Source organism: Nylanderia fulva, unplaced genomic scaffold (assembly GCF_048542155.1).
Source record: "Nylanderia fulva isolate GAGA-0341 unplaced genomic scaffold, ASM4854215v1 Scaffold23, whole genome shotgun sequence".
Lineage (NCBI taxonomy): Eukaryota > Metazoa > Arthropoda > Insecta > Hymenoptera > Formicidae > Nylanderia > Nylanderia fulva.
Genome location: NW_028190293.1, coordinates 2,189,999 through 2,213,534, shown reverse-complemented (window position 1 = coordinate 2,213,534; position 23,536 = coordinate 2,189,999). Strand labels below are relative to the sequence as shown.

The window sequence follows — 23,536 nt, the reverse complement described above, 5'->3', positions numbered from 1 at the left end:
GTATTAATTAGTTGTACTAATTCTAATATGCTTCTCTTTATTAAAAAAGTCTATTCATTAGCAGACACAAAAATGTGCATCTTTATATCATGCGTTTTGCATATAAAAAATTGATTACCTAAATCTATTATCTTATAATTAAAATAAAAAATAAAGTTTTAACTCACCGGTGCGATGTGTAATCGCCAAGCTACACAGCATAATATAGAAGGTTAGTCTGTAAATTACAAATATATTTATTTAATAAAATCTAAAACAAGTGTTTAAACTAGATATTAATAAATATTTCTCGAAAAAAATAAATATATAAAATATCTCCATTAAAATATCTTAATTAAAATGTTTAATATAAAATATCTATATATCTCTGGAGAAACAAATAAAATATAAATATCTATCGAAAAGTAGCTGTTGCGCGCATTAAAATTTCTCTTCATTGAATTTTGTATAAATAATAATAGATAAATAATAAATTATTTACCTTACACGATTGCTCTTCCATCGCCTGATGCCGCTCCGGATCTCCTCTTCTTTTCTCTTTCTTTTTTCCATTAGCGATGTCGCTCTTTTATGCCACTCACTAGCGAAAACAATGTATTACAATTAAACATGCATTTACGAAAACAATTTCTTGCGATTACGCACGCACTAATCATACTTTAATGCAATTAATGAGCGTACGACATGCCGCACTCCGCACTTCTGAATCTTCTGATTTTAATGGTAGCTAGGCAACGCGCACTTGTTATGGCGGGAAAATTTTTTAACACGGGAAAAGCGCGCGAAGCTCGAAACTCGCGGTCTCTTGCGGAATCTCTAGACACTAACTTCACACTCAAATATAGTTTCCAAAATAGATGTAGATGGCAGCTACGTGCACGAAATTAATGACATAATAGAGATCAACGCAAAATTGTAGAGGATTGAAACTGTGATGAAAGTGTATGGTTATGGTGTATGTTTTTAAAAAGTTTGATTAATAATTGAAAGAGATATGGCTACTGTAAAATTCGGAAAACATTTGAAAGAGTTGAGAATCCTCCTCTGCCAAACGTCAAAATCTAGTCAAGGTGTTAGGTAGAGTCACAATAGATGAGATAAAAGTTCATTTGTAATCTGAATCAATTTTCAATTTCATTCATTCTTACTTTGTGTGTACATTGCAGAGACTTCATTGAGCAACAATATGTGCCGTTGAAGAAAAATAATCCAAGATTTCCTGTTTTGATTAGGGAATGCTCGTCGATCGAACCAAAATTGTATGCGCGTTATGGTATGTAAAGAGTAAAGATGAATATCATAATTTAAATTGACAATATCGCAAACCATTTCACAAATTATACTTTACACTTTTTTCTAAATACTCGTTCAAATGTTATTTATCTTTTTGTAAATGGTGTTACAGAATATGGTGTAGAACGTTGTGTGCCACTGTCAAATTTGAAATCTGAAGAAGTACTCGGGAGGGTTCAAGAATTAGCATCTCAAAAATAAATATTTTATAAATATCTATCTTAATATGTGTAGAGTGTGTTGTAAAATAAAATAGTTATATCAGTTTCAAATGTAGATTTTAGTCATTTACAAGTCTTAACAAATTATACCTTGCATGTATATGCAGTTATATACAGATTAGATTTTACGAAATTAGAAAATTCATTTTTTATAGCAGAAAAATATTTATTTTTGTAATTTTGTGTTTATATCAAACAGTTAATCTTTTATAGCATTTGCTATAAAATTTTTTGCAAGTTTGACAAATATAAACTAAGAAAAATAACTATATGCTATAATGAACATAAATGGCATAAGATCTCTATTGCATAAACATATGATAAAGATTCTTTGATAATAGATTTAATCACACATTATATAGGCAGTGTGATAATTGTCTCCCTATGTTCTACGAAAATATACATCAGTCAGATTTTACTGATTTCTGTGCTAAAAATCCTGCCTGCAGGTTTTTATCTTTTTTGTCAATAAATATAATTATAGTCCTTATAATCTGCCTTTAGTTACACCAAATTATATCTAATTCATCTCTATATTCTCTTTGATAAACTAAGACAAATAATTTTACACAACAAATGGTGGTAATCCAAAATCCTCTGGTTTGAAATCTTCTAAACTTTTTAAGACCAATGTAGCATCTTGACTAATGAGATGTTTAGGAAGTTCAGGATCCGGCACCATCACCACTTGCATCTTAGCAGCAAGAGCACCCTGCACTCCATTCGGTGAATCTTCAAAGACTAGGCACTACAGATAAATAGATTTGAGTTAAAAAATATTTAACATTTGTTAAAATCTACAAACCTTTGAAGGATCAGGATTATCAGGAAAACGGTTTGCAGCGATTAAAAATATATCTGGGCTTGGTTTTCCACGGACAACCTCTGGATCAGAACCACCATATACTTTATGATCAAATAAGTTGAATATGTGTTTCCATTTTTGGGTTTTCAGATCACTGCTTTCCAGACTTGAACTTGTAGCCAGTGCAATAGGCACATTATTTTTTTTAAGATGCAGCAACAGTCTTTCCACACCTATATATATAGTGTTTGTATTAAAATTGGCTAAGATATAATGCTAAATTATTTTTAATCTTGCTTTAATTTACCTGGCATAATATTACATTCAGGAAATACTTCTTGATATATAGAAACAAGTTTGTCCTCAAATGTTTCCACTGAAATGGGCAGTTGTAACTGATCTATTATAGATTGCACAGCTTCAGTGGTTTTATAACCCATAATTTTTGCCTTGTGTTCCCAAGTATACGTTTTCCCAAATTCTTGAGTGACATGGTTGTATGCCACAGTGTACAGAGATTCTGTATCTGTAAAGAAATATCAGTTATTTCTTTTTTATTTTCAATATTAAAATATTGTTATCATATGTTACAGATAACACAATACAATATGTTTAACATATAAATTTAAAGTAAGATTTCAATATAATTTTTTTATAAAATTAAATGCACAAATATGAGAAGAAAAATTCAGAAAATGTATTTACCCAGTAATAAACCATCCATATCGAAAATGCAATGAGTGACTTTCTCGAAACCCATTTTAGCTGTCAATTGATTTCTATTAGATTAGGTTATATCCAAAGTACTTTGCCGGAACTCTCGTAGAAATCCGTATTTCGAAAAATCTGCTATTTATTTTTATTTCGAGAAAAAGGATTATTACAAAAATGCTAAAGAAGATATGTTAGAATACGCGCACTAACGTTTTTCCCCTGTAATAAGGCAACTTGTACCAGAGCTGCTTGTACTGATAGTTGTGCAACATGCAACCCGATTTCGACATAATATAACAGATATAGATAGATGATATCGAGCGATACCCCAGAAGTCTCCCTCTTAATTGTTAATTATTTCGTTTTATTCAACGCTTTAAATTTCTTTCGATAGAATCAGTCATCTTTAATTAATTTTAATTAATTGAAACATAATTTGTTCACATTATTAATCGCTCTCTCGTAGAATATACAAAAAATAATAAATATGCAATATTGCATATAATTCAAAGTCAAGTCATCACGTACATTGAGCAGAGAAAAAAAACATCTTTACTTTTAAAAATCTTTACTTATATAATTATTATTTCAATAATTATATAAAATGTATATGTAATATGCATAGATTATTTACAACTTACACTGAAAAGATATGATAAATTGTCAGCATAGTTACAAGTTATAAAAATGCAATTATATAACATATATAAATTAGAGCTACATACATTTTATGAAATGTATTTAATAATAAGTGTAATTAAACAAGTGTATGTATAAATACACACAATTTGCAATAATATTCTTAATACTAATCATGGTACACGATATAAAATGTATGTAAATATTTTATCTAGTTTTTTATTTTTTCTTTAATTCTAATTTATACTTAATTATATTTTTTTATTTCGTCTAGTTATTCTTATATACAAAAATCTAATATTTATTCACATAACAAAGTTTTATGAGTTTTTAATTCCATATTTTGAGCTAATTTTTTTGTCTTTTAGATCTTACATCATTATAAATTAATGCGATAAAATATTTATAAAAATTCGTTGTTTTAATTAATTACAGATTATTTTCGTTAAAATAATAGATTATTTTATTTTATTCTTAATTATCAATAAAACTTGTTCTTTAGCTTGCAGCTATATCTTTGTATATGTTTATGTATTTTATATTGTGTGATTTTAATAACATTTGTTATTATCGTATATATTAATAATAACAATTGTATGTATCTCATATAATCAATCAACACAAAGATATAGGTGTCTTTATTTAAGCATGATATTAAAAAACAATTTTATCTATGTTGAATTAAATCATTTTCTGTAACGTTTGAAATGCTATAAAAATTATACGGCAAGTTTGTTGGCAAAAAGTTTTGCAGCGCGGCTGGCACTGCATTGAAATAAGTCGTGTTTCGTTCTCTGAATACAGTTTCTTGTACAGTACCATTAACATCTGTTTGGAAAGTCTGAATAGTAGCTGTTGGAATAGCTTGGATGACTATAGGTTGTGATGTTGAAGCATAAGGAACTGCTTGTATTACCTATAAAAATATAACATTTAAATGTTCATGCTGTGTTAATCAGATGCAGATAAGGTATATTGCTTCAAAACTAATTCAAATTTCTATGATATTTTAATTCAACTTGAATTATCTTAGAGAGATCCAATATTTTAATATTATTATATTTACTTATTATATTATTATATTTTACTTATATTATTATATTTTTCATCTACTTTACTATTATTAATACATAAATTAATATTAGAAAATAAACATTTTATACTTGCGCTGTCGTGGATTCTGTTTGAGGTACAGTGAGCGGATCTTCTTCCTCAAGAGACTGCGTTTGTTCCGTCGTCTGTTGCAATTGCTGATTGTTAGTTAGATGCTTGGTGTGAGAAGTGTTGATTCCGTGACGACGCTTCATATGCTTATTATAATTTGGCCAATTTGTAAAATGGTGCTGACATTCTAAACAACTGTACGGACGCTCTCCCGTGTGCTGTCGCCTATGTGTCTGCAATTGCAAAACAATTGTATTAAATCGATATTTTAATTTAATTAGATAATCTTTATTTAATATTTTTTTAATTAATTAATGTTTATTTTAATTTATTTTAATATTTTAATTAATATCTAATTAAATAGAGATTTTAATGCCATACAATTAAAATCTGGTAGTAACTTACAGTTAATATCCCTTTGAAACGGAAGCGTTTTCCACAAAATTCACAAGAAAACGGCATTGCGCCGGTATGAATTCGGTGATGTTCCCTTAAAGTTCCTTTCTCCCTAAAGGTTCTTCCGCACACATCACACTGATGTGGCTTGGCACCTGTATGCACTGTCTCATGTTTCTTCAATTGCAAGGGCGTTTTAAATCTGTAAAATATTAATTCTTTTTGAAATCATATAATAATATACTTATATGTAATGTGTAATATAGACTTGACATTTTAACTTACGCTTTTGGACACTGAGAGCAGCTATATGGCTTATCTACTGAATGAGTTAAAAAATGGGCTTCTAAATTTCCTTTCTGTATAAAACTCTTACCACATTGATCGCATGTAAAGTTTCTGACACCAGAATGAATACGTTGGTGCGTTACAAGATTTGGTTTTGTAGAAAACCTAAAAATAAATTTATGAGTCAAAAATATATAGATAATATTCATTAAAATATAATTATTCTGAAAATAAACAAATATATCAACCTCTTATCACATTGATCGCATGGATATCTATTTTTTACAGTATCGGGTAAATGGCATCGATTATGGATATATAAAGCACTTTGCTGTCTGAAAGCTTTACCACAAGTTTGACATACAAAGGGCCGTTCTTCGCTGTGAATCGTTTTATGAGAATCTAATACTTTTTTATGTACAAATGATTTTCCACAGTCTTCACAGCTAAAAGAAAATTAAACAATATTAATAAACATGTTTATACATATATTCAAAATTTCACATGACTACAGCAAATGATTTATACCTAAACTTTGCCTTATTCTTGTGCCTCTTAACATGAGTAAGAAACCCATAGTACTTATCATAGACCTTACAACATTGCACACACATATACTTGGCTTTTTGATTATGCACTGTTTCATGATGTTCCTCTAATGCTTCTAAACTTGGTAATTTATCATTGCAGTCTGTACACAACCAAGGATATCTCTCTAAACCTTCTGTCTTTTTTCTTCCTTGCTTAGTTGTTTCCATTGTTCGTGTTTCTCTCATTTCTAAATTAGACTCTGTCTCTATATATTAAAAACATATATTGTATTAGACTTACAACAGATCTATTGGTATTAATTATAATATCTATGATGAGTTTTAAGAAATAAGCAAAGCAAATAAAATTACATATATATGAAATTCTTTTATATATATATATAAATATCTTACCAGATATATAATTATCTACAATCTTTAAAGTATTTTTCACAGCTGCATCATTCTGTTCCGTTTCTATTTGGGAAGATACATGAAGCTCGGATTCTTCTTCTTCCATTCTTTGCATCTGATTTCTTCTTTTTAATCTTTTCTTACTCTGTTTAGGGGAACTTTTCTTTATCTGTATCTTACACTTTTTCTGTTTTGCGTTATCTTGAGTTTCCTGCGTTTCCTGAGTTTCGGAATTTTCACCTTTATTACATTCTTCAATAAAGTTGTAAGTATTCAAGACATTGACCGTCTCATTGATATAATTGCCAGTTAATTGGCGCTCAACTATCTCTTCTCTATTGTTAACTTCATCTTTTGGAAAATCTATAGTTTCCTCTACATAATCTATATTTGGTTCTATTGGTTGTGGTTCAGGCTTTAAATCTACCAATAATTGCTTTAGTGATATTTGTGCTTGATTAGTCTTCTCAAAGAATTCACTGGATTGATTCAACAAGTCACAGCACTCTAGACAAACCGTGAGTGGCAAACTGTCTGTTATTAGAACCTGCACACACAATTGTAATAGTCATTATTAAAATCCATCAGAAATATCAAAATTTGTGTAACGAGAAAATTAAATCTATATACATAAGTAGTTATATTACTACAAATAGTTATTTTATAGCATACAAAAACAATTTAATACAATTGCTCTAGATTGATAATAAAATGACATAAATTCATAAACTCGAGCAAAATATAAAATGTATGCAAATATATACTTTAAATTTTAAGTTTTCCAAAAAAGTATGAAAGTAACAATTATATAATAATCACAATTATAATCATTTATGGTATCAGATCATATATTAGGATAATCAATACATATTATATCTATAAACTCAGGCTGCATTCCATGCAAGATTCACTTCAAGTATTGAAAATTGATTTTCGAAATGCGATTACAATATGAAATAAAGTATTTCTATTCTTCTGGAATAGATACATTAAACGGGAGCAACAGAGAGAGAACTGTCAAATTGATGACAATTTCACCTGTATCTGCAAACACTTCGCAATCTTCGTCTCGATCGCGAGTTTCTGACCCTCGGCGTCGTAGATCCCGATGAGATTCTTCTTGGTCTCGGCACACAGCCGGCAATAAAGTTCCGGCTCCGTCATCCTCATTCAATGCACATGCGAGATTGTCGTACGCGTGAGATCGTCGTACGGCGTCACCGCGCGAAAACGCATCGTGCTCGTTGGTTCAAGGCCGTTTGTGGGGTAACGCGTAGAGCGACCGATTCTCCCAGGTTCGATCCCGAAGCCTCAATAACCCATACACCTCGGCGCTGAAAATGCCCGAGAGAGAAGAGGAACAGAAGCGTCGTACTGCGTTCCTACGAGGCGGGAATTCATTCATAATATTGACAGCTCAGACGGAGGATCGCGTATATCGCGCGCGTATTATCATATCGTACCGCTGGTAAACAAACGATCGACACGAACAACGCTAATTCGGTTCACAGCGGACATGTTGGTTCTCCCTGCTCGCCGTGAGAAATCATAACTATTGAGAAGCGACTTGTTGCGCGATGAACAGCGATCGATCACGACCGAGTCAGTCAACGATTGTTTTTTTTCTCCTCGAGCAGCGAATAAAAGATCGCGTATTTCGCAATGTTCCCAAACGTGTAATTTGTCAAAGCGTTTGTTTGCGGAGCAAAAAAAACATCTGATTTGTAATACGCATGGCGCATGCGCACGATTTCATTCTCGCTCGGTATTGTCAAAGTCCGCATTTATCAACAGTAGTTATTGAAGGTATTTGCGTTTACCAATATGGTAATACAGAAATTCCCGCTGAAAAATCAAACATGGTCGTTTGTAATCGTGAAGATTTTATGAGCAACAAATTTAGTTATTATTTAATACAATAAATATAAAATGATAAATTATACGGCAGACTAAATTATAGGAAAATTGATAGTTCTTGGTAACATGAAAATATAAATATTCATCTGAACGCAGAAATATGTACAAGAAATTTATCTTATCATTTCAATAATTATAGCAAAGAGCAGTAATTAAACATTAAAGAATAACAATTATTTCTTTTTTTTTATCTTTTTTGAAAACTTTAATGCCTTATTCTTATTATCAAAAATTAAATAATCCAATTTCAAACAAAATATTTTATATAATTTTTGTAATATATGAATATTCTGCAGTAAAAAAGTATCAAACATATCATTGTTCCTATTGAAACTTTTAAAATCTAAAAATAAGTATAAAACATTGCATATCGATTAACTCGCATTTATCTTGAATATATGGATTTGTAAGTAGCAAAAAATGTCCGGAATTAGAACCCGTTTAAAATTCCGCAGATGTATTAGCGAAAGTTTACGTTTTCTCAGAAGCTTCAATGAATGTCAAACGCAGTCAAAAATGGCCGTCTTGAACAAATATCCATGATTGTGCCGAACTCGCCACTAATTTCTTTCACATATTTGCGTATTACAGAATGTACTTTTTCTGAGAACTTTTGACGCAGCGTTATTTCAATTTCCATGCTTTCGTGTATTCTCCTTTCACTTGCATCAACAGAGATTTTATACTTTCCACTTTTCATATAATCTGGGTAAAAAAAGTAAACTTTAGGGAATTAAAGAAATCTTCACAATAAATTGCCTTCCAATAGAAAATCTTCAAATTGCTTTTTCGAAGATATTATATTATCTTCAAATTCTCTAAAAATTGATCAAGCTTATGTATAAAATGTTTTCATTACAATTTTCAAAATTTTCTAGAAAGTATTTGCGGTCTCCGCGGAATATTAGACGCGAGTTAATGAGCTTGACTAAAGGCAGTTTAATCAGCTAACTCATAAACGATGAGTGAAAATCGAAAGCAGCCATATCCGAATAATAATATTTGAAAGAAAAAGTCGCGGGGCGTATTATATTTTTTAGAGAAAAGGCGTGATTTTTTGAAGCATCGCTCTGAGTATTGTATCAATATTATAAGTTCGTACCCAAAAATGATCCGTACACAAAGAAGGGATCCACGATGTACAGCGTTGAAATCCCCAATGGGTGAATCTCGTCACGGAGACTTCGACGCTCGAAAACGTGATTCACCGAATGGTAAAAGTATTGACGCGATGTGTCCTCATTGTGTATATATAGGGGTGCCTGTGACAAGAAAACACTGCAGTTCCTCGTTGAACGTCTGTAGAACAGCATCAGGTGGAGGGATACCTGTCCCGTCGAAGGAAGTTTCTTTTGTGAAAATCAGTTGAGACATTTCATCGCCTAATCTTGTTCAGATTAGAATCGAGTTGCAGCTGACCGTATCAGGTAATGCTGAAAAATAATTAGATGCGATTAAAATTGTATCGTCATACTTCCGTATTTGAGTTTCTTATTTTAAAATGCATTGTAAACAATACTTTTTTTATCTATTTAATATATCCGGTATCCAATTATTAAAAATAAATTCTGTATACTTTTTGAGTTATATTTTATCTATAACGTGTGTGTAATAAAAAAGAAATAATATTTAGTAACATTAGTTGAATCTCAAATTTTGGCACCTGTCACAAAGCAAGACTATATCTATAACGTGTGTGTAATAAAAAAGAAATAATATTTAGTAACATTAGTTGAATCTCAAATTTTGGCACCTGTCACAAAGCAAGACTGGGTACAAGGTACCACCTTGTATAACGTTGAAATCGTAAAACCGGTTTGAGGATATGTGTGGTCGCTTCTTTAAGAAAGTTCAGGAATTTAAACCTAAAGATAACAAAGAAAGTATTTCTACCAGAATCAAAAAAAGATGAATTATTTATATCATTATAATCAAATTTTAATGTTAATTTAATGAAACGAAAATACTGATAATATAAATAAAATTAAGAAATGAGCTAATGTGAGAGACATAGAAATTAGGAGCAATAAACTTGTAATCCTTTTTTGGATCATGTTCAGTAGAAATCAATTAACAAACAATTCATACATCTTGATCCACATCTCCATTTTTAAGGAAACGTTTAAATTAACTAAAAAAGATTTTTTGTTTTTTTTATGGCCGTATATGAAGAGAAGAAAAATGAAGTCGCTCGTGTATTTTGTTGCTCTTGTGACGCTGTCGTTCGCCCAATTTCAACCGCAACCCAGTGGTCGGATTCTGGAATCACCGAATCCCGCACTTTGCGCACAGAGTAAGTCTATTTATGCATCACTATTTTTATCAAAATCTGTCAATTCAACGTGAAAAGCTTTTACAAACATCTTTCACACATATCTTTCAAATGTTGATATTATTTGGATGCGAAATGTTTTAATCGTACAAAATATTGCTCTTTCATTATCGCGTTATTGTGTAAAGATAAAAGAATAAATAAATAAATTGAATAATTCATCGCTAAATTAACTTGTCGACTATTGTAAATAAACTTTATGCAAATAGATCGGCTGTGGAAACTGCCGCTTAGAATTTTTATACAAATTGATCTCCCGGTTAGAAGGTGAATAATCTAAGCATTCCCAATGCTCTCTCTAAAAGTTCACACCGGAGAGAGTCTTCATTCTATTTCCCTTTAACAGTCAAACATCCGAGGAAACTACGGACCAGAGAAAGTATTTTCAATATTTGTGATTAAAGAGAGGCCGCGATCCTCCACTACGGAATCCTCCTCCTTCATCCGTTTTCCTACTCCGCCTCGGACCTTCAACCATTGTATCTTCCGCGTCTGTTGCATCCTCTTACATCGACGTCGCGTGGTTAATTACACGTGACGTTCATTCTTTACATCTTGCGCGTCTTACTCGACGTTCGTTATAGAAAGTGTGACGATGACATCGACAGCGGTGTAACTCGAACGCATTTGAATTGTAAATGTCCTCGTCGTAAGTAGTACGGAATGTCGGGTGGCACTTTCACGTTCATCGCGTTTTCGGTTGAGTTGAACCGGTAACAATAAATCACCGCTCGTTATCTAATCTGAAGTCTTAGCTTTTTTAGTATTTTTCCTAGATTCTTCCAGCCATTTCCCAGCATTCTCTTACCCCATTATCTAAGCAGAAATTCACACATAGAAGATCATAAACTAAACTTTTTAATAGTCAAAAATGTTAAAATAATTTTAGAAGAAGATTAAGCCTTATTTGAACTATTTCATCTTGTACTTTTTTGTTTGTATAAAATAAATTATGTTAATTTTTTTCGTCTTCTAAAGATAGATAAAAAATAGATATTTGAATTGATTTAATTCTTCCAAGATTGATCTCAATCTTGGAAGAATTAAATCATAATTTAAATATCAGATGAGAATAAAAAGCAACGCAAGATTCTCGAACATTCATTTACGAGATTCTAAACTCGGAACAATAGGAGAGAATGTGTCATGCATGGGACCTGATGACTGATTATTCATTCATAAGGTATAACCGGTCGACGCGCGTTCCAAAGACGCGCCCCTCATAAAAAACTTTCTTCTTCTTTATTTGGAAAGTGACACGCGCCATATAATCAATATACAGCGCGGGTGCCAATGTCTAGGTCGTGACTGCGATTGCTTGGGGGTCGCCGCCACGACTGACACTAATTTCGCAACTTTCACTCTGGGAGCGAGAGACCTCGGGCTCTTCCCAGTGTAAACATACCTCTTGAACATTCAAAGACGTTTCCTAAAGATTATTGTCTATTGTCTAATGCTTGCGCTTTAATTCATTCGATCTTCTAATTGCGGTTTTACTCGCAGGAATCATCCATCAACGATTCAATGGAAAAGGCTATTACTTTTCATGGGCTGATCCAAGAACGGCCGGGCAGGAAGTGGACTGGCTGTCGGGTAGAAACTTCTGTCGACAACGTTGCATGGATCTAGTCTCGTTGGAGACTTATGCCGAGAACGAGTTCATCAAGAGCCACATGGTCCAAAGTACTATATCACTCTGCAAAAAAAGAAGACAAAAAAAACAAAAGACGTAAAATGCTTTTCTCTTGCAGACAAGGTGAAGTACATCTGGACCTCCGGTCGCCTCTGTGACTTCAAAGGCTGCGACAGGCCAGATCTGCAACCCCTTTATATTAACGGTTGGTTCTGGACCGCCGAGTTGCAAAAGTTAGCGCCCACCAATGAACGCTCCCAAAATGACTGGTCCGAGAGCGGCGGGTAAGACTTGTTATTCGCAGTATTACATATCCATAACACCGACCTGTAATTTTGCGTTGCTCAATGTTACTAGTCGAATATATCGAGATACATCAGATCAAGATTGTCCATATCCTCACACACTTTTGAGCTCAAGGATGTTAAACAAGTTATGATTAAATCTTCTCTATCCGCCCGCTATAATTCCCTGTATTCTTTGCTCTATAATCAATGATTGTGTGTCTAACAGTCAAGGATCCTAAGCATATATATGATATTAAATGTGACAAAGCGATAATGTATCTTAGTTCATCTTCTGAGAATTCATTCTGTATTGGACAATATGTTTTTCTTTTTTTTTCAGTATCGGCAAGCCGCAGCCAGACAATCGCGAGGCCATTCAGGGCGGCGCTCCCGAGAATTGCTTGGCTATCCTCAATCAATTCTACAATGATGGAGTGAACTGGCATGACGTAGCATGTCATCACAAGAAACCATGGATCTGTGAAGACAATGAGTCTCTCCTGAGATATGTTCGTTTTACCAATCCCAACATTCGCATATAATGGAAGAGGAATATCGTAGAATAATAGCTTTACTTTTGTTCAAATGAATTTAAGCACCTATAAAATCATAATGTTCAAATGTGTGTCTACGCCAGAGAAGCGACTGAATAGCCATATAGAACATCTTATTTATTATTATTATAATGTTATTAATAATATTTCATGCTTATTCAACACTGTAGAGTATGAAATATTTTATTAAACTTGTAGGCATTATTTGATTCCAGGAAAAATTAACTATTTATATTCTTAGATATAATCCTAGACATAGATGGAAAATTATATTTGATAGAATAGAAACTGCAGTTTGCACACACTCAGAATTCTTAAATTATTACAAAGTTCTATATAATTACATTTCTAAATAATATATATACATACTAATTGTAATTTCAAATAGTAATAAATTCGTGAATAAATAACTTTGCATATTTTTTCATTATTAAAAAGCAGTTCATTTGTAATATGCATTAATTTATAACATCTTATAAATTACTTGTATAAAATGCATAAACTGTTCTCTTTAAAAAATTTTTCTCTTTTATAAAAATTTAAATTCCAGATAAAATTATATTTATCAATAAAAGATATATATCACAAATGTTAAACAAAGTTCTTACAAAAAGTCTAATAATATTTATCATATTTACTTAATCAAATATGTATAACAGCTTTACAAGTGCTTGAAAAATAGGTATGTACTTTAAGCTACTTTTTACCTTCCACCATTATGATGTGATATCCAAATTTTGTTTTCACCGGTGGATCCGTGTAAACTGGAGATGACAGATTAGAAACTGGCAGTGCAAAGGCAGCATCTTGAAAGGGTCCTACCATGGAGCCACGTGTCATCCATCCAAGATCACCCTTCAGATAATAAAATGCAAAATTTCAGACATAATTATTTTCTACTATTTATTTATTAAAACGATATTTTCTTAATATATTCACGTTACCCCAGATCTGGCCTTGTCTTCACTGTATGTTGCTGCGACTTCATTAAATTTCTGACCAGCTTTTAACTTTTCCAACGCCTCCAATATCTTTGATTGCTTTTCGCACAGTATGTGTCTAACCTGTATTTACACATAAAAAGAAAATTCTATATAAAACTGTACTGTAATTTTTAAATATAAATATAGTTTAGATATAATTGAAGAGAATTATAGGATAAAATAGTTTTTGTGGATGGATGATAAGTGAGGATAAAATAAAAAATTGTAAATCAAGGAGCTTAAAATAAACTATTGTATATATATATATATATATATATATATATATATATATATATATATACATATAATAAACAAAAATAAATACGAAAATGACAAAAGCTGTAAACAATTGTACATATTTAATAGTTTTAAGAGTTTAATGTTTAATAGAATGTTAGGTAGAATATTATGTAGATAACAATAACAACACAATTATATGGAGTATACATGTTACTCATCGATACAAAATATGTGCTTTCTTACTTTCACCGCATTTCCTCCTTTCTTTTCGGCTTTTCCACTCTCCTCCGAAGATTTACTGCTACCTTTACTGCCTTTCGTGGCACCGGCATTCTTTTTCGGCGGCATGTTTATGTTTGTAATTTTAGGTTACATCAACCCGGAAATATGCCGGCGTTTATCTAATCTAAATCCGGAAGTGATGTCAATTTATTAAAGCCTTTCGGGTTATGTTCTAAAATTCACTCCTTTCCGATAGAGCACCAATCAGGACAGAGAAATTTTTGCTTCTTTCGTCCTGATTGGTCAAACGCGATTCTATTCTAAGCTCCAAGATGTAAATTTTAGAACGCAATCTCTATTAACACATAGGCCCGTTTCTACCAACGTTGATTAAATTAAATCTCCGGTTGAGTATATCTTTGTCTCTTTTTAAGAACTTATTTAAAAAGAGACAAATATATAATTTAATCGAAGGTTCAATTTAATCGACGTTGGTAGAAACAGGCCATAAAGCACGACTGGTATAAGTAATATATATATAATTTATTTGCAAATTCTTCCTCTTTAAAGAACGGTTTATTCTGTTGATAATAAATAGAAAAGTTTAAATTTTATTGATAATAAATAAAAAGTTGCAATGGAGCTAAAGCGACCAGATAAACCAGCAAAGTGCACGTGGAAAGCGAACGAGGAAAATTCACCCCACACGAAACGAACAGAGTAAGTTTATTGAAAATTTTGCAATTTATATACCCTTTTTCCACATTTTGCCATCACACATGCATGCTACATTATAATTCTATTTTAATTTTAATAGTAAGAAACTTTAACAATATATTTTACTAGCAAAATGTGGAAAAAGGGTATATAAATTGCAAAATTTTCAATGTGTATATGGAGACCATACCATATGGTATTACAATTATAATATAAAAAATAAATGAAAAATATGTAAAATTTTGTACAGATATTACTACAAGTTGTAATATATACTGTGCTAATAAACTGGAAATATAATAAAATACACAAGACAAATGTGCTAATTATATTATTTTGTTACAGGACATTGGACCGTAAGAAAATATTACCCAACGTTTTAAGTACAATAGGTCAGACACCCCTCATTCGGCTCAATAATATTCCTAAAGCTAATGGGATCAAATGTGAAATGTGTCAGTAAAAAATTTCTATATTATAAATATCATATATTCTATATATTTTATAAATTAAAGAAAATCTCTCTGATTAAAACTTTTATCAATTACTGCTATTTTTTTTACACAGATGCAAAGTGTGAGTTCTTTAATCCTGGAGGCTCTGTAAAAGATCGAATAGCAAATAGAATGATAGAGGATGCGGAAGAAAAGGGACTGATAAAGCCAGGCTATACTATTATAGAACCTACTAGTGGAAATACTGGAATTGGTCTAGCAGTAGCTGCAGCAGTTAAGGGCTATAAATGTATCATTGTCATGCCTGAAAAAATGTCTAATGAAAAGGTCTATGTACTTCGCGCACTCGGTGCAGAAATCATTAGGACACCAACCGAAGCTGCTTGGTACAGTCCGGAAGCGCATATCAGTGTTGCTCAAAAATTGCAAAAGGAGATACCCAACAGTATTGTCTTAGATCAGTATACAAATTCTGGTAACCCATTGGCACATTATGATCAAACTGCGACTGAACTTTGGGATCAATGTGATGGAAAAATTGATTATGTAATTGTTGGTGCTGGTACTGGAGGTACAGTCACAGGAATTGCACGTAAATTGAAGGAACTGTCGCCTGATGTAAAGATTATTGCTGTGGATCCGAAAGGAAGTATTTTAGCAGAGCCACCTGAGTTGAATAAAGAGGACGTTGGTTTTTATGAAGTAGAAGGAATTGGGTATGTATATAAAATGTTATCATGTTATACAGAATAAAAAAAGTCGATTAAAATATTTTTCTTCCAGATACGACTTTGTACCGACGGTTTTGGATCGCAGTGTTGTTGACATGTGGATGAAGACGGAAGACTACGAATCATTAAATGCAGCACGTGAATTAATTCGTACAGAGGGACTCTTATGCGGAGGTAGCAGTGGTGCGGCACTTTCCGCAGCGATTAAAATTGCTAAAAATCTGTCGGCGGATAAACGTATGGTCGTCCTTTTACCAGATGGTATACGCAATTACATGACAAAATTTGTATCAGATCAATGGATGGAGGCCAGAGATTTTTTGGTAAAATCATTTGCGATGTATCGAAGATATATACTTATATATGATTGCGAAAGTGTATAAAATATTTACTAAATCATAATCTTTTTTCTTCAGACATGCGAACCTTCAACAGAGAGAAACAAATGGTGGTGGAATATACCGTTATTAAATTTAACGTTACATAAGCCTGTAGTATTATCGAAGGGAATGTCATGTCAAGATGCTGTAGACTTCTTTAAAACTAGCAACACGCAACAACTATTAGTAACTGATGACACAAAAATACACGTGAAAGGTGTTATTACGTCAGATGCGCTCCTATCTAATTTGATTTCTGGGACGGTTGAGCGAACGGACTGCGCCGAGAAAGTCATGATCAAGCAATTTACAAAAGTTACAAACTCGATTACGCTGGGTAAACTATCACGTATTCTTGAAAAAGAATCTTCTGTCGTAGTTTTAAACGACGATAATGCATTGGTCGGGATTGTAAATCAAAATGATATTTTCAATTTTATAATTAAGGGCGATAATACAGCACAGAATAATGGTATTATGTAAAATTCGCCCATGTTATATAAATGTGATAAAGCAAGATTGTCGTTTGTACAATATTTGCGTATTTAGACAAGTAAGAAGGCTAAATATAAGAATAATTGAATTTTAGAATTCTTTGCTACATTATATCAAATACTAAATATTTTATAGTACTTATTTTTTATTTATATGTATACTTCAAATTATTATGTATATTAATGTATAATAATGATTTTTCTTAGTCCCTTTTAGCATTTGTAAATTTTAAGCATTTAAGTTTTATACATCCATCTTGATAGTGATTTTATAAATTATATATGTAACTGTGCAAAAGAAATAAAAATATATCAAATATACGATTATAAATACATGTTATTATTTTTTTTAATGTACTTTGAAACTAAAACATCTGTAGTTCATTTATATATACGAATTATATTTAAATAATTTTTCTCTTTCTGAAAATTAATGATTTCATTTGACTAAACATAAAAATGTAAAACATGTTAAATATCTATTACATTCCCTTATATTTAATTAAATACTAGGAATTTTATCATATATATTTCTTTTTACATTTACCTCTATCGTTTATATCTATTCTTTTATCAAATCATTAGAACAGCTATTAAATTTTTTGAACCTGAACATGAAATTTACAGCTTGGTAATGTAGTAGTCTCTGCTGTAACAGTACTGATAATACCAAGATTTGCTAAACTACCTCTGAGTAGACCACAAGTGAAGGCCAGTAGACGAGGACTCTCTTTAAGATACTGTTTACTGTTGCTTGTACCTACTTTATCTAATAATCTGAAGGCATTATCTTGCAGCACATATACTCCATGATGATTAGTTCTGAGATTATCAATTTGCTTGTGATATAGGCTGGACCAGAAATCTGTGCAGATAAACTTAATCATATCCAATTCATCCTTGAATCTGCTCCATTCTCTTGTTAATCGTTCAATAATTCTGTATCCAACACTGAAACCCATCCATTCTAGACGCGAGAGCTCTTCTTCGCCTTCCTGTGTCAAAAATAATACAAATTGGAGGATTCTTTTATAGTAAATAATAAAAGATATTGTAACACATGTAAAAGTATTACTATCATCTTAAGCTCATTACTTACTGTAGCGTTAGATGATTTACTCAGAACATAATTGACCAATTCAGCATGCAAATATTCAAAGAGACAGTCGTCGGCTTCTCCAGTTGCATTAAGATTTGCTTTTGAATCAATTATTTGTTGCTTCATTTTGTTCGATATTATTTTCTGTTTCACTTGATCGTGCGTAGTTTATCCATGTGCAACCTGTTTTTCAGACAATTATATATTATATATATGTATCATATTTTAGGAAATGTATTTTAAATAACCTAAATATACATACAGTCATTAATCTTGTGTGTTTAGCTTGTCAATTGAAATAATCAATCACAATGTAATCAAATTAATCGCTAGTCCACGCATTTGCGATTATAAAATGTTGTAAAGTACGTATATCAATACATATCTCACATATCATATGCATATACGTATGACATATCGTGAACTCTTCGTTGACATGCGCAACAACGCGAATGCATGATAATGCAGTGTACTATACTGGTAACCATGGAAACTGTAATGCACATTTTCTTCATAAGATAATAGTGTACTAATTAATCTCTCTAACGTCAATATAAAAATATGTTTGCAAATAGTTCAATTTTTTACAGATGTTTATTTAATAAATATTTTTTATTAAATAAGGATTCTTATATATGTAAAGTTCATATAAGGAATATATAGTTAAGTATGTAATTTTTAAAAAATTACAAATATATATATATATATATATAATTTAATTATATATACATATATTATTTATCCATAAATAATATTTCTAAAATATAAATGTGAAGTATGAAATAGAATATGGAGAAATACATCATCAATGGTCAAATTGGTGAAGGAGCGCAAGGCTTGGTCTTAAAAGCACGTGATATGTTTAAGGATCAGGATGTGGCATTGAAGAAGATCCTAATTAAAAGGACCGAAGATGGTCTACCTGTATCCATCATACGAGAAGTGAAAAGTTTACAGCAACTTCAGCACCCTTATGTACATTCACATCTTTTTCTTTTTTTTTAGATTACTCTGAAACAAAGGAATGAATTGTATTGTAAAAATATTTATTTATATTTTAATTTAATAAGTATTTTATTTGTCGTAATTATTACAATTTACTTGCAGGTTGTTGAATTATTGGATGCTTTCCCGAGTGGCTTAGACTTTGTGATGGTATTTGAATACATGCCTACAGGTTTATGGGAAGTGTTGAGAGATGCTGACATATCCTTGACACAGACACAAATTAAAACATATATGAAAATGTTGTTGGAGGGTATGGCATATGTACATGGAAAACACATAATACATAGGGTACTCAAATATTCAAAAATTATTCTTATTTTAGCAGGATCTATAGATGATCTCTTCCAGATTGTTTTTAACAAGTTTTCAAATTTACACTTTTAGGACTTGAAGCCTGCGAATCTGTTGATCAGCACTGAGGGTATTTTGAAAATTGCAGATTTTGGCTTGAGCAGATTGATGTGGCAGGATAGTTCGAAAGCGTATTCGCATCAGGTAGCTACAAGATGGTACCGGGCACCAGAATTGCTTTATGGAGCACGATATTACACATCCGCAATAGATATGTGGTCGATTGGTTGCATATTTGGCGAAATGTTAAACACTTCTCCATTATTTCCAGTAAATATCGCACTATCATTTTAAATAAATTGATAAAATATATAGTATAAAATCTTAATGTTGTATATAAAATTATACAATAGGGTGAAACTGACATCGAGCAGCTAGCTATAGTTTTAAAATATTTAGGCTCTCCTACATCCGAATCATGGCCTGAATTAACTTCATTACCAGATTACAATAAAATCAGCTTTGCTTATCACAAAGGTACGACGTGGGAGAGTATTATTCAAGATGCTCAACCAGACGCTATTGATCTAATCAGGAAAATTTTGATTTACAATTCGTCGAGACGCCTCACAGCTGAACAGGTGCTAGATTATTCTTGTATCTATAAACATACATGGTATAATATATATATAAATAAAATGGATAATTATTTCAGGCATTGTGTCACAAATATTTTTACTCCAAACCTTATCCATCAATGAAGAATTTAATAAAACCACCACAGGATCATCGTTTGCGTGTAAAACCAAAAGAAATCAATCCAAATGTACAAACAAGCACGCTTTTCGAAAATCTTCTAAATATCATGTAATAATGTTGTGTGTGTGTGTGTGTGTGTGTGTGTGTGTGTGTGTGTGTGTGTGTGTGTGTATATATATATCGTATTTTTAATGATATATGCATATATAATCTATATAAATGCATGAGAGATTTACATAGAAAAAATTAAAAAATTCGTTAACGACTTCATTCAACAAATTTTATTTAATTACCATTCCTATAAAATGCTAATATCCTTCTAAACACTTCCGGATTGTAACCTTCAACTACAGGTCTGGCATCATCATATTCAGCTTTTTCGTAAAGCGTCAAAGGTGGTAGAGCGCACCAGAAATTTTTTACACTGGCATCGTTGGCGTCTAATGAATTGAGTTGAAATATGAAAAAGTGATAGTTCTTCCCATCTGACTGAATGCACTGCAAGGTCACGGGTTCTGGCAATTTCTTCACGGATGAACCGAATTTTTGTCGTGCACAAAATGCTGCCATGGTATATGATTTTATCAAGGTGCGACCGAAAATCTGATTTTCTACCACAGCCAATTCCGTCAAATTTCTGACTTCGTCTGGGTCATAATGCACAAAAATTGTATGAATGTTTTTCCAAGGCGTTGTTACGTTGACAGCTATCGAATGCAATATACTTGTCATTATGAGGATAATGTGTGTGTATATTGATATATAACAAACAATTAAACTCACGATATATGTCTTCAGTTTTGTAGAAATTTGTCTGATCCAAACTAATAGTATGATGCATCGGATAGATATCTGGAAGATTTATTTCCAGATTACAATTAGAATTTTCTACTGGTTTTAGAGGATTTGCTGACATGACCATCACATCTGCTCTTAAGGTGAACTGGATGAGATCAGATTCCTTTTCTGAAAAAACATTTTTATGTTATGCAATATTTATATTATGTATGTATTATTTAATATCTTTAAATATGTAAATTACCTAAATTTAATACAGTAATCCCATCGTACAATATGCATCGCTTTTTTGCAATATCTGGCCCTGATAAAGATTCACAGAGTTGTAAGATCTTTCTGGACAAATTTCGCCTATAAAAATAATAAGTATGTGATTAAGAAATAAATGTATAAATTGATATATATATATATATATATATGTGAAAATACTTAATTCTTAATTTGCTAACATTTTTCTGCAGTTGGTTAGGCCAAAACTTCTGGGGAACACCCATGCAGGTCTTTCAGGATCCTTCCTTTTTGGTAGCTTTTCTTGATGAGCATCATATATATTTGAAGTATAAATTATTCTAAAAATAAGAAACATATGTAATATATAAACATGTAATATATAATTTAAAAAAAAATTTAATTTAATATACCTTTCTACTATCTCATCTACATTTTCTGGTAGATCTGGAAGCGGATCTTGTATATAATTTGAAGAGCTATCTGGCAGACACACAGTATTAGTTAGTATCTGTGCTTGGCGAAAACCTTCTTGCAGGACATTATGATCCTTAAATACTAAACAAGCCTGAGCTTTCCAATCAGGATGTTTGTTGGCAAAAGATATTTTTGGTTTGAGTTGTTCTATTTTCAACCTGATATAAAATACAGTTTGCAATTGATATTAAATACATATAATACATAAAATAACGCTAATTTGCATAAAAATATAATTCTTTGAAGTACTTTCGATAAGTTCGTTTTGGAGTGATCACATCTAAAGCATCCTTCGCCTGAATTCCATGTGTGTTAAACAAATAGTTTTCGATTTTGTCACTGTATACCTTACGTTCACGTCGTACGTACCACAATTTAGTAATCTGTCTACCTATGTGTTGCTTGTATAATATTTGCGTCAACTTCATTGTATATCTTAATTAAAACAGAGAGATTAGTAATGGACGTGAATAAATGTTACAGGTTATGTTTTTCACGGGAGGAAAAAACTCTTTTCTTTATCAATATTAAATTCTTATCAAATAATATTGAAAATCGTATGTTAATATTCTCTCTCTCTCACACCAAGAGAAAACAATTAGATGGAGAATTTAATAATTTTTCAAATATATTTCTCCTTTTGCACAAAACATAACCTTTTTCCGACTTGTTATACTTTTAAGTTTCAATCGAGATTTCGATAAAATATCGATATAATCGACTGTATCGATATCTTAACAATCTCGATAATTTAACGCATGTTGCAGACGATGTACGCAATGTATATTTGTATCCGCATATAATACAATGAAAATTCGATACTTTTTTTAGCACTGTACAGAATTTATCTAGATTTATCTAGATTTCACACAGCTACGATCGTGTGGATTTCATTTGACGAATGTATATTTTCCACAGACTTCTATTAGAAGTCTGTGATATTTTCACACATCTACGGTCGTGTGGATTTTATTTGATGAATGTATCATATTTACTGACGCGGATATATATTTTGTGTCCATGTATAACGAGAGAAAAAGGAAGAGAGAGATCGACTCTTCCAACACATTTATATTTAGGCAATACTTATGTTCGATGACTTATTTTTATTAATATTTAATAATTACGAATGCGGAATTATTCTTTTACTTGACGGAACTGTACAAATTCGAACAGACAATATGCGATATACTTACGCATAATAATAGTCGTTACGGCATTCCCGAAACTTTTCTCGACGCTCCCGATATTATTTTCGATACTCCCGATATTTTTTTCGACAATTCCGATGCCTTTTCTGGCATTTTCACGTTTTTTTGGCCTTTTTCTCATCATCTCTGCTCTTCTCGGTACTTTCGCTGTTTCTTCTGCTGTTTTTACCCCGACTAACAACTGTTGTCAACTTTCGATTTCCAAAAAACGGAAAAAGCATGCATTATTTCCGCCATTTTATCTAAACAAGATAAT

At 31.6% G+C, this 23,536-nt stretch overlaps 9 protein-coding genes across 16 annotated transcripts; 4 read left to right on the top strand and 5 right to left on the bottom strand.

The window, feature by feature from the left end:
* Window positions 1-874: 874 nt before the first annotated feature.
* ND-B8 (NADH dehydrogenase (ubiquinone) B8 subunit) lies at window positions 875-1,565 on the top strand. Its single transcript, XM_029304089.2, has 3 exons — window positions 875-1,077; window positions 1,167-1,273; window positions 1,406-1,565. Exons 1-3 carry the CDS (start codon window positions 995-997, stop codon window positions 1,492-1,494), a joined length of 279 nt encoding a protein of 92 aa, XP_029159922.1. The 5' UTR covers window positions 875-994; the 3' UTR covers window positions 1,495-1,565.
* A 276-nt stretch (window positions 1,566-1,841) lies between these two features.
* On the bottom strand, window positions 1,842-3,350 carry LOC146723130 (pseudouridine-5'-phosphatase-like). Its single transcript, XM_085483097.1, has 4 exons — window positions 3,025-3,350; window positions 2,627-2,845; window positions 2,320-2,552; window positions 1,842-2,262 (listed from the first exon to the last, which is right to left on the bottom strand). Exons 1-4 carry the CDS (start codon window positions 3,077-3,079, stop codon window positions 2,080-2,082), a joined length of 690 nt encoding a protein of 229 aa, XP_085339223.1. The 5' UTR covers window positions 3,080-3,350; the 3' UTR covers window positions 1,842-2,079.
* A 591-nt stretch (window positions 3,351-3,941) lies between these two features.
* LOC114933705 (uncharacterized) lies at window positions 3,942-13,225 on the bottom strand. Of its 3 annotated transcripts, XM_085483094.1 has the most exons (12): window positions 12,255-13,225; window positions 9,484-9,814; window positions 8,857-9,086; window positions 7,928-8,309; window positions 7,503-7,846; window positions 6,465-7,011; window positions 6,049-6,316; window positions 5,769-5,966; window positions 5,518-5,685; window positions 5,242-5,434; window positions 4,836-5,069; window positions 3,942-4,588 (listed from the first exon to the last, which is right to left on the bottom strand). In XM_085483094.1, exons 5-12 carry the CDS (start codon window positions 7,632-7,634, stop codon window positions 4,340-4,342), a joined length of 1,989 nt encoding a protein of 662 aa, XP_085339220.1. In that variant the 5' UTR covers window positions 7,635-7,846; window positions 7,928-8,309; window positions 8,857-9,086; window positions 9,484-9,814; window positions 12,255-13,225; the 3' UTR covers window positions 3,942-4,339. The 3 variants fall into 3 exon arrangements, with proteins under 3 accessions (XP_085339220.1, XP_029162132.2, XP_085339221.1); XM_029306299.2 differs by lacking the exon at window positions 12,255-13,225 and adding an exon at window positions 10,135-10,203 and having other exon boundaries at window positions 7,503-8,309; XM_085483095.1 differs by having other exon boundaries at window positions 4,523-4,588; window positions 4,840-5,069; window positions 7,503-8,309.
* LOC114931899 (L-selectin) lies at window positions 9,649-13,597 on the top strand. 2 transcript variants are annotated; one of them, XM_029304054.2, is made up of 5 exons: window positions 9,649-9,808; window positions 10,559-10,674; window positions 12,217-12,396; window positions 12,465-12,630; window positions 12,974-13,597. In XM_029304054.2, exons 2-5 carry the CDS (start codon window positions 10,563-10,565, stop codon window positions 13,173-13,175), a joined length of 660 nt encoding a protein of 219 aa, XP_029159887.1. In that variant the 5' UTR covers window positions 9,649-9,808; window positions 10,559-10,562; the 3' UTR covers window positions 13,176-13,597. The 2 variants fall into 2 exon arrangements, with proteins under 2 accessions (XP_029159887.1, XP_029159877.1); XM_029304044.2 differs by having other exon boundaries at window positions 9,650-9,808; window positions 10,554-10,674.
* A 128-nt stretch (window positions 13,598-13,725) lies between these two features.
* LOC114931923 (peptidyl-prolyl cis-trans isomerase NIMA-interacting 4) lies at window positions 13,726-14,820 on the bottom strand. Its single transcript, XM_029304077.2, has 3 exons — window positions 14,654-14,820; window positions 14,132-14,251; window positions 13,726-14,042 (listed from the first exon to the last, which is right to left on the bottom strand). Exons 1-3 carry the CDS (start codon window positions 14,756-14,758, stop codon window positions 13,884-13,886), a joined length of 384 nt encoding a protein of 127 aa, XP_029159910.1. The 5' UTR covers window positions 14,759-14,820; the 3' UTR covers window positions 13,726-13,883.
* Window positions 14,821-14,996: 176 nt separating this feature from the next.
* Window positions 14,997-17,740, top strand: Cbs (cystathionine beta-synthase). The gene is made up of 5 exons (XM_029304014.2): window positions 14,997-15,352; window positions 15,695-15,804; window positions 15,917-16,520; window positions 16,588-16,858; window positions 16,952-17,740. Exons 1-5 carry the CDS (start codon window positions 15,270-15,272, stop codon window positions 17,396-17,398), a joined length of 1,515 nt encoding a protein of 504 aa, XP_029159847.2. The 5' UTR covers window positions 14,997-15,269; the 3' UTR covers window positions 17,399-17,740.
* On the bottom strand, window positions 16,951-18,964 carry Trs33 (trafficking protein particle complex subunit Trs33). The gene is made up of 3 exons (XM_029304065.2): window positions 18,771-18,964; window positions 18,509-18,691; window positions 16,951-18,404 (listed from the first exon to the last, which is right to left on the bottom strand). Exons 2-3 carry the CDS (start codon window positions 18,632-18,634, stop codon window positions 18,003-18,005), a joined length of 528 nt encoding a protein of 175 aa, XP_029159898.2. The 5' UTR covers window positions 18,635-18,691; window positions 18,771-18,964; the 3' UTR covers window positions 16,951-18,002.
* LOC114931885 (cyclin-dependent kinase 20) lies at window positions 18,899-20,836 on the top strand. 2 transcript variants are annotated; one of them, XM_029304033.2, is made up of 6 exons: window positions 18,899-19,175; window positions 19,295-19,483; window positions 19,616-19,804; window positions 19,901-20,137; window positions 20,221-20,448; window positions 20,523-20,836. In XM_029304033.2, exons 2-6 carry the CDS (start codon window positions 19,298-19,300, stop codon window positions 20,676-20,678), a joined length of 996 nt encoding a protein of 331 aa, XP_029159866.1. In that variant the 5' UTR covers window positions 18,899-19,175; window positions 19,295-19,297; the 3' UTR covers window positions 20,679-20,836. The 2 variants fall into 2 exon arrangements, with proteins under 2 accessions (XP_029159866.1, XP_029159857.1); XM_029304024.2 differs by having other exon boundaries at window positions 19,285-19,483.
* mRpL37 (mitochondrial ribosomal protein L37) lies at window positions 19,293-23,528 on the bottom strand. 4 transcript variants are annotated; one of them, XR_014924745.1, is made up of 9 exons: window positions 23,266-23,528; window positions 22,319-22,504; window positions 22,006-22,227; window positions 21,814-21,933; window positions 21,609-21,715; window positions 21,350-21,532; window positions 20,860-21,273; window positions 19,603-20,468; window positions 19,293-19,519 (listed from the first exon to the last, which is right to left on the bottom strand). XR_014924745.1 is itself a non-coding variant. In XM_029301450.2 (6 exons), the coding sequence occupies exons 1-6, from the start codon at window positions 22,495-22,497 to the stop codon at window positions 20,852-20,854; spliced, it is 1,233 nt and encodes a 410-aa protein (XP_029157283.2). In that variant the 5' UTR covers window positions 22,498-22,504; the 3' UTR covers window positions 20,833-20,851. The 4 variants fall into 4 exon arrangements, 1 of the variants encoding a protein (XP_029157283.2); XR_014924746.1 differs by lacking the exon at window positions 23,266-23,528 and adding an exon at window positions 22,892-23,030; XR_014924744.1 differs by lacking the exon at window positions 23,266-23,528 and having other exon boundaries at window positions 22,319-22,877.
* Window positions 23,529-23,536: the final 8 nt, after the last annotated feature.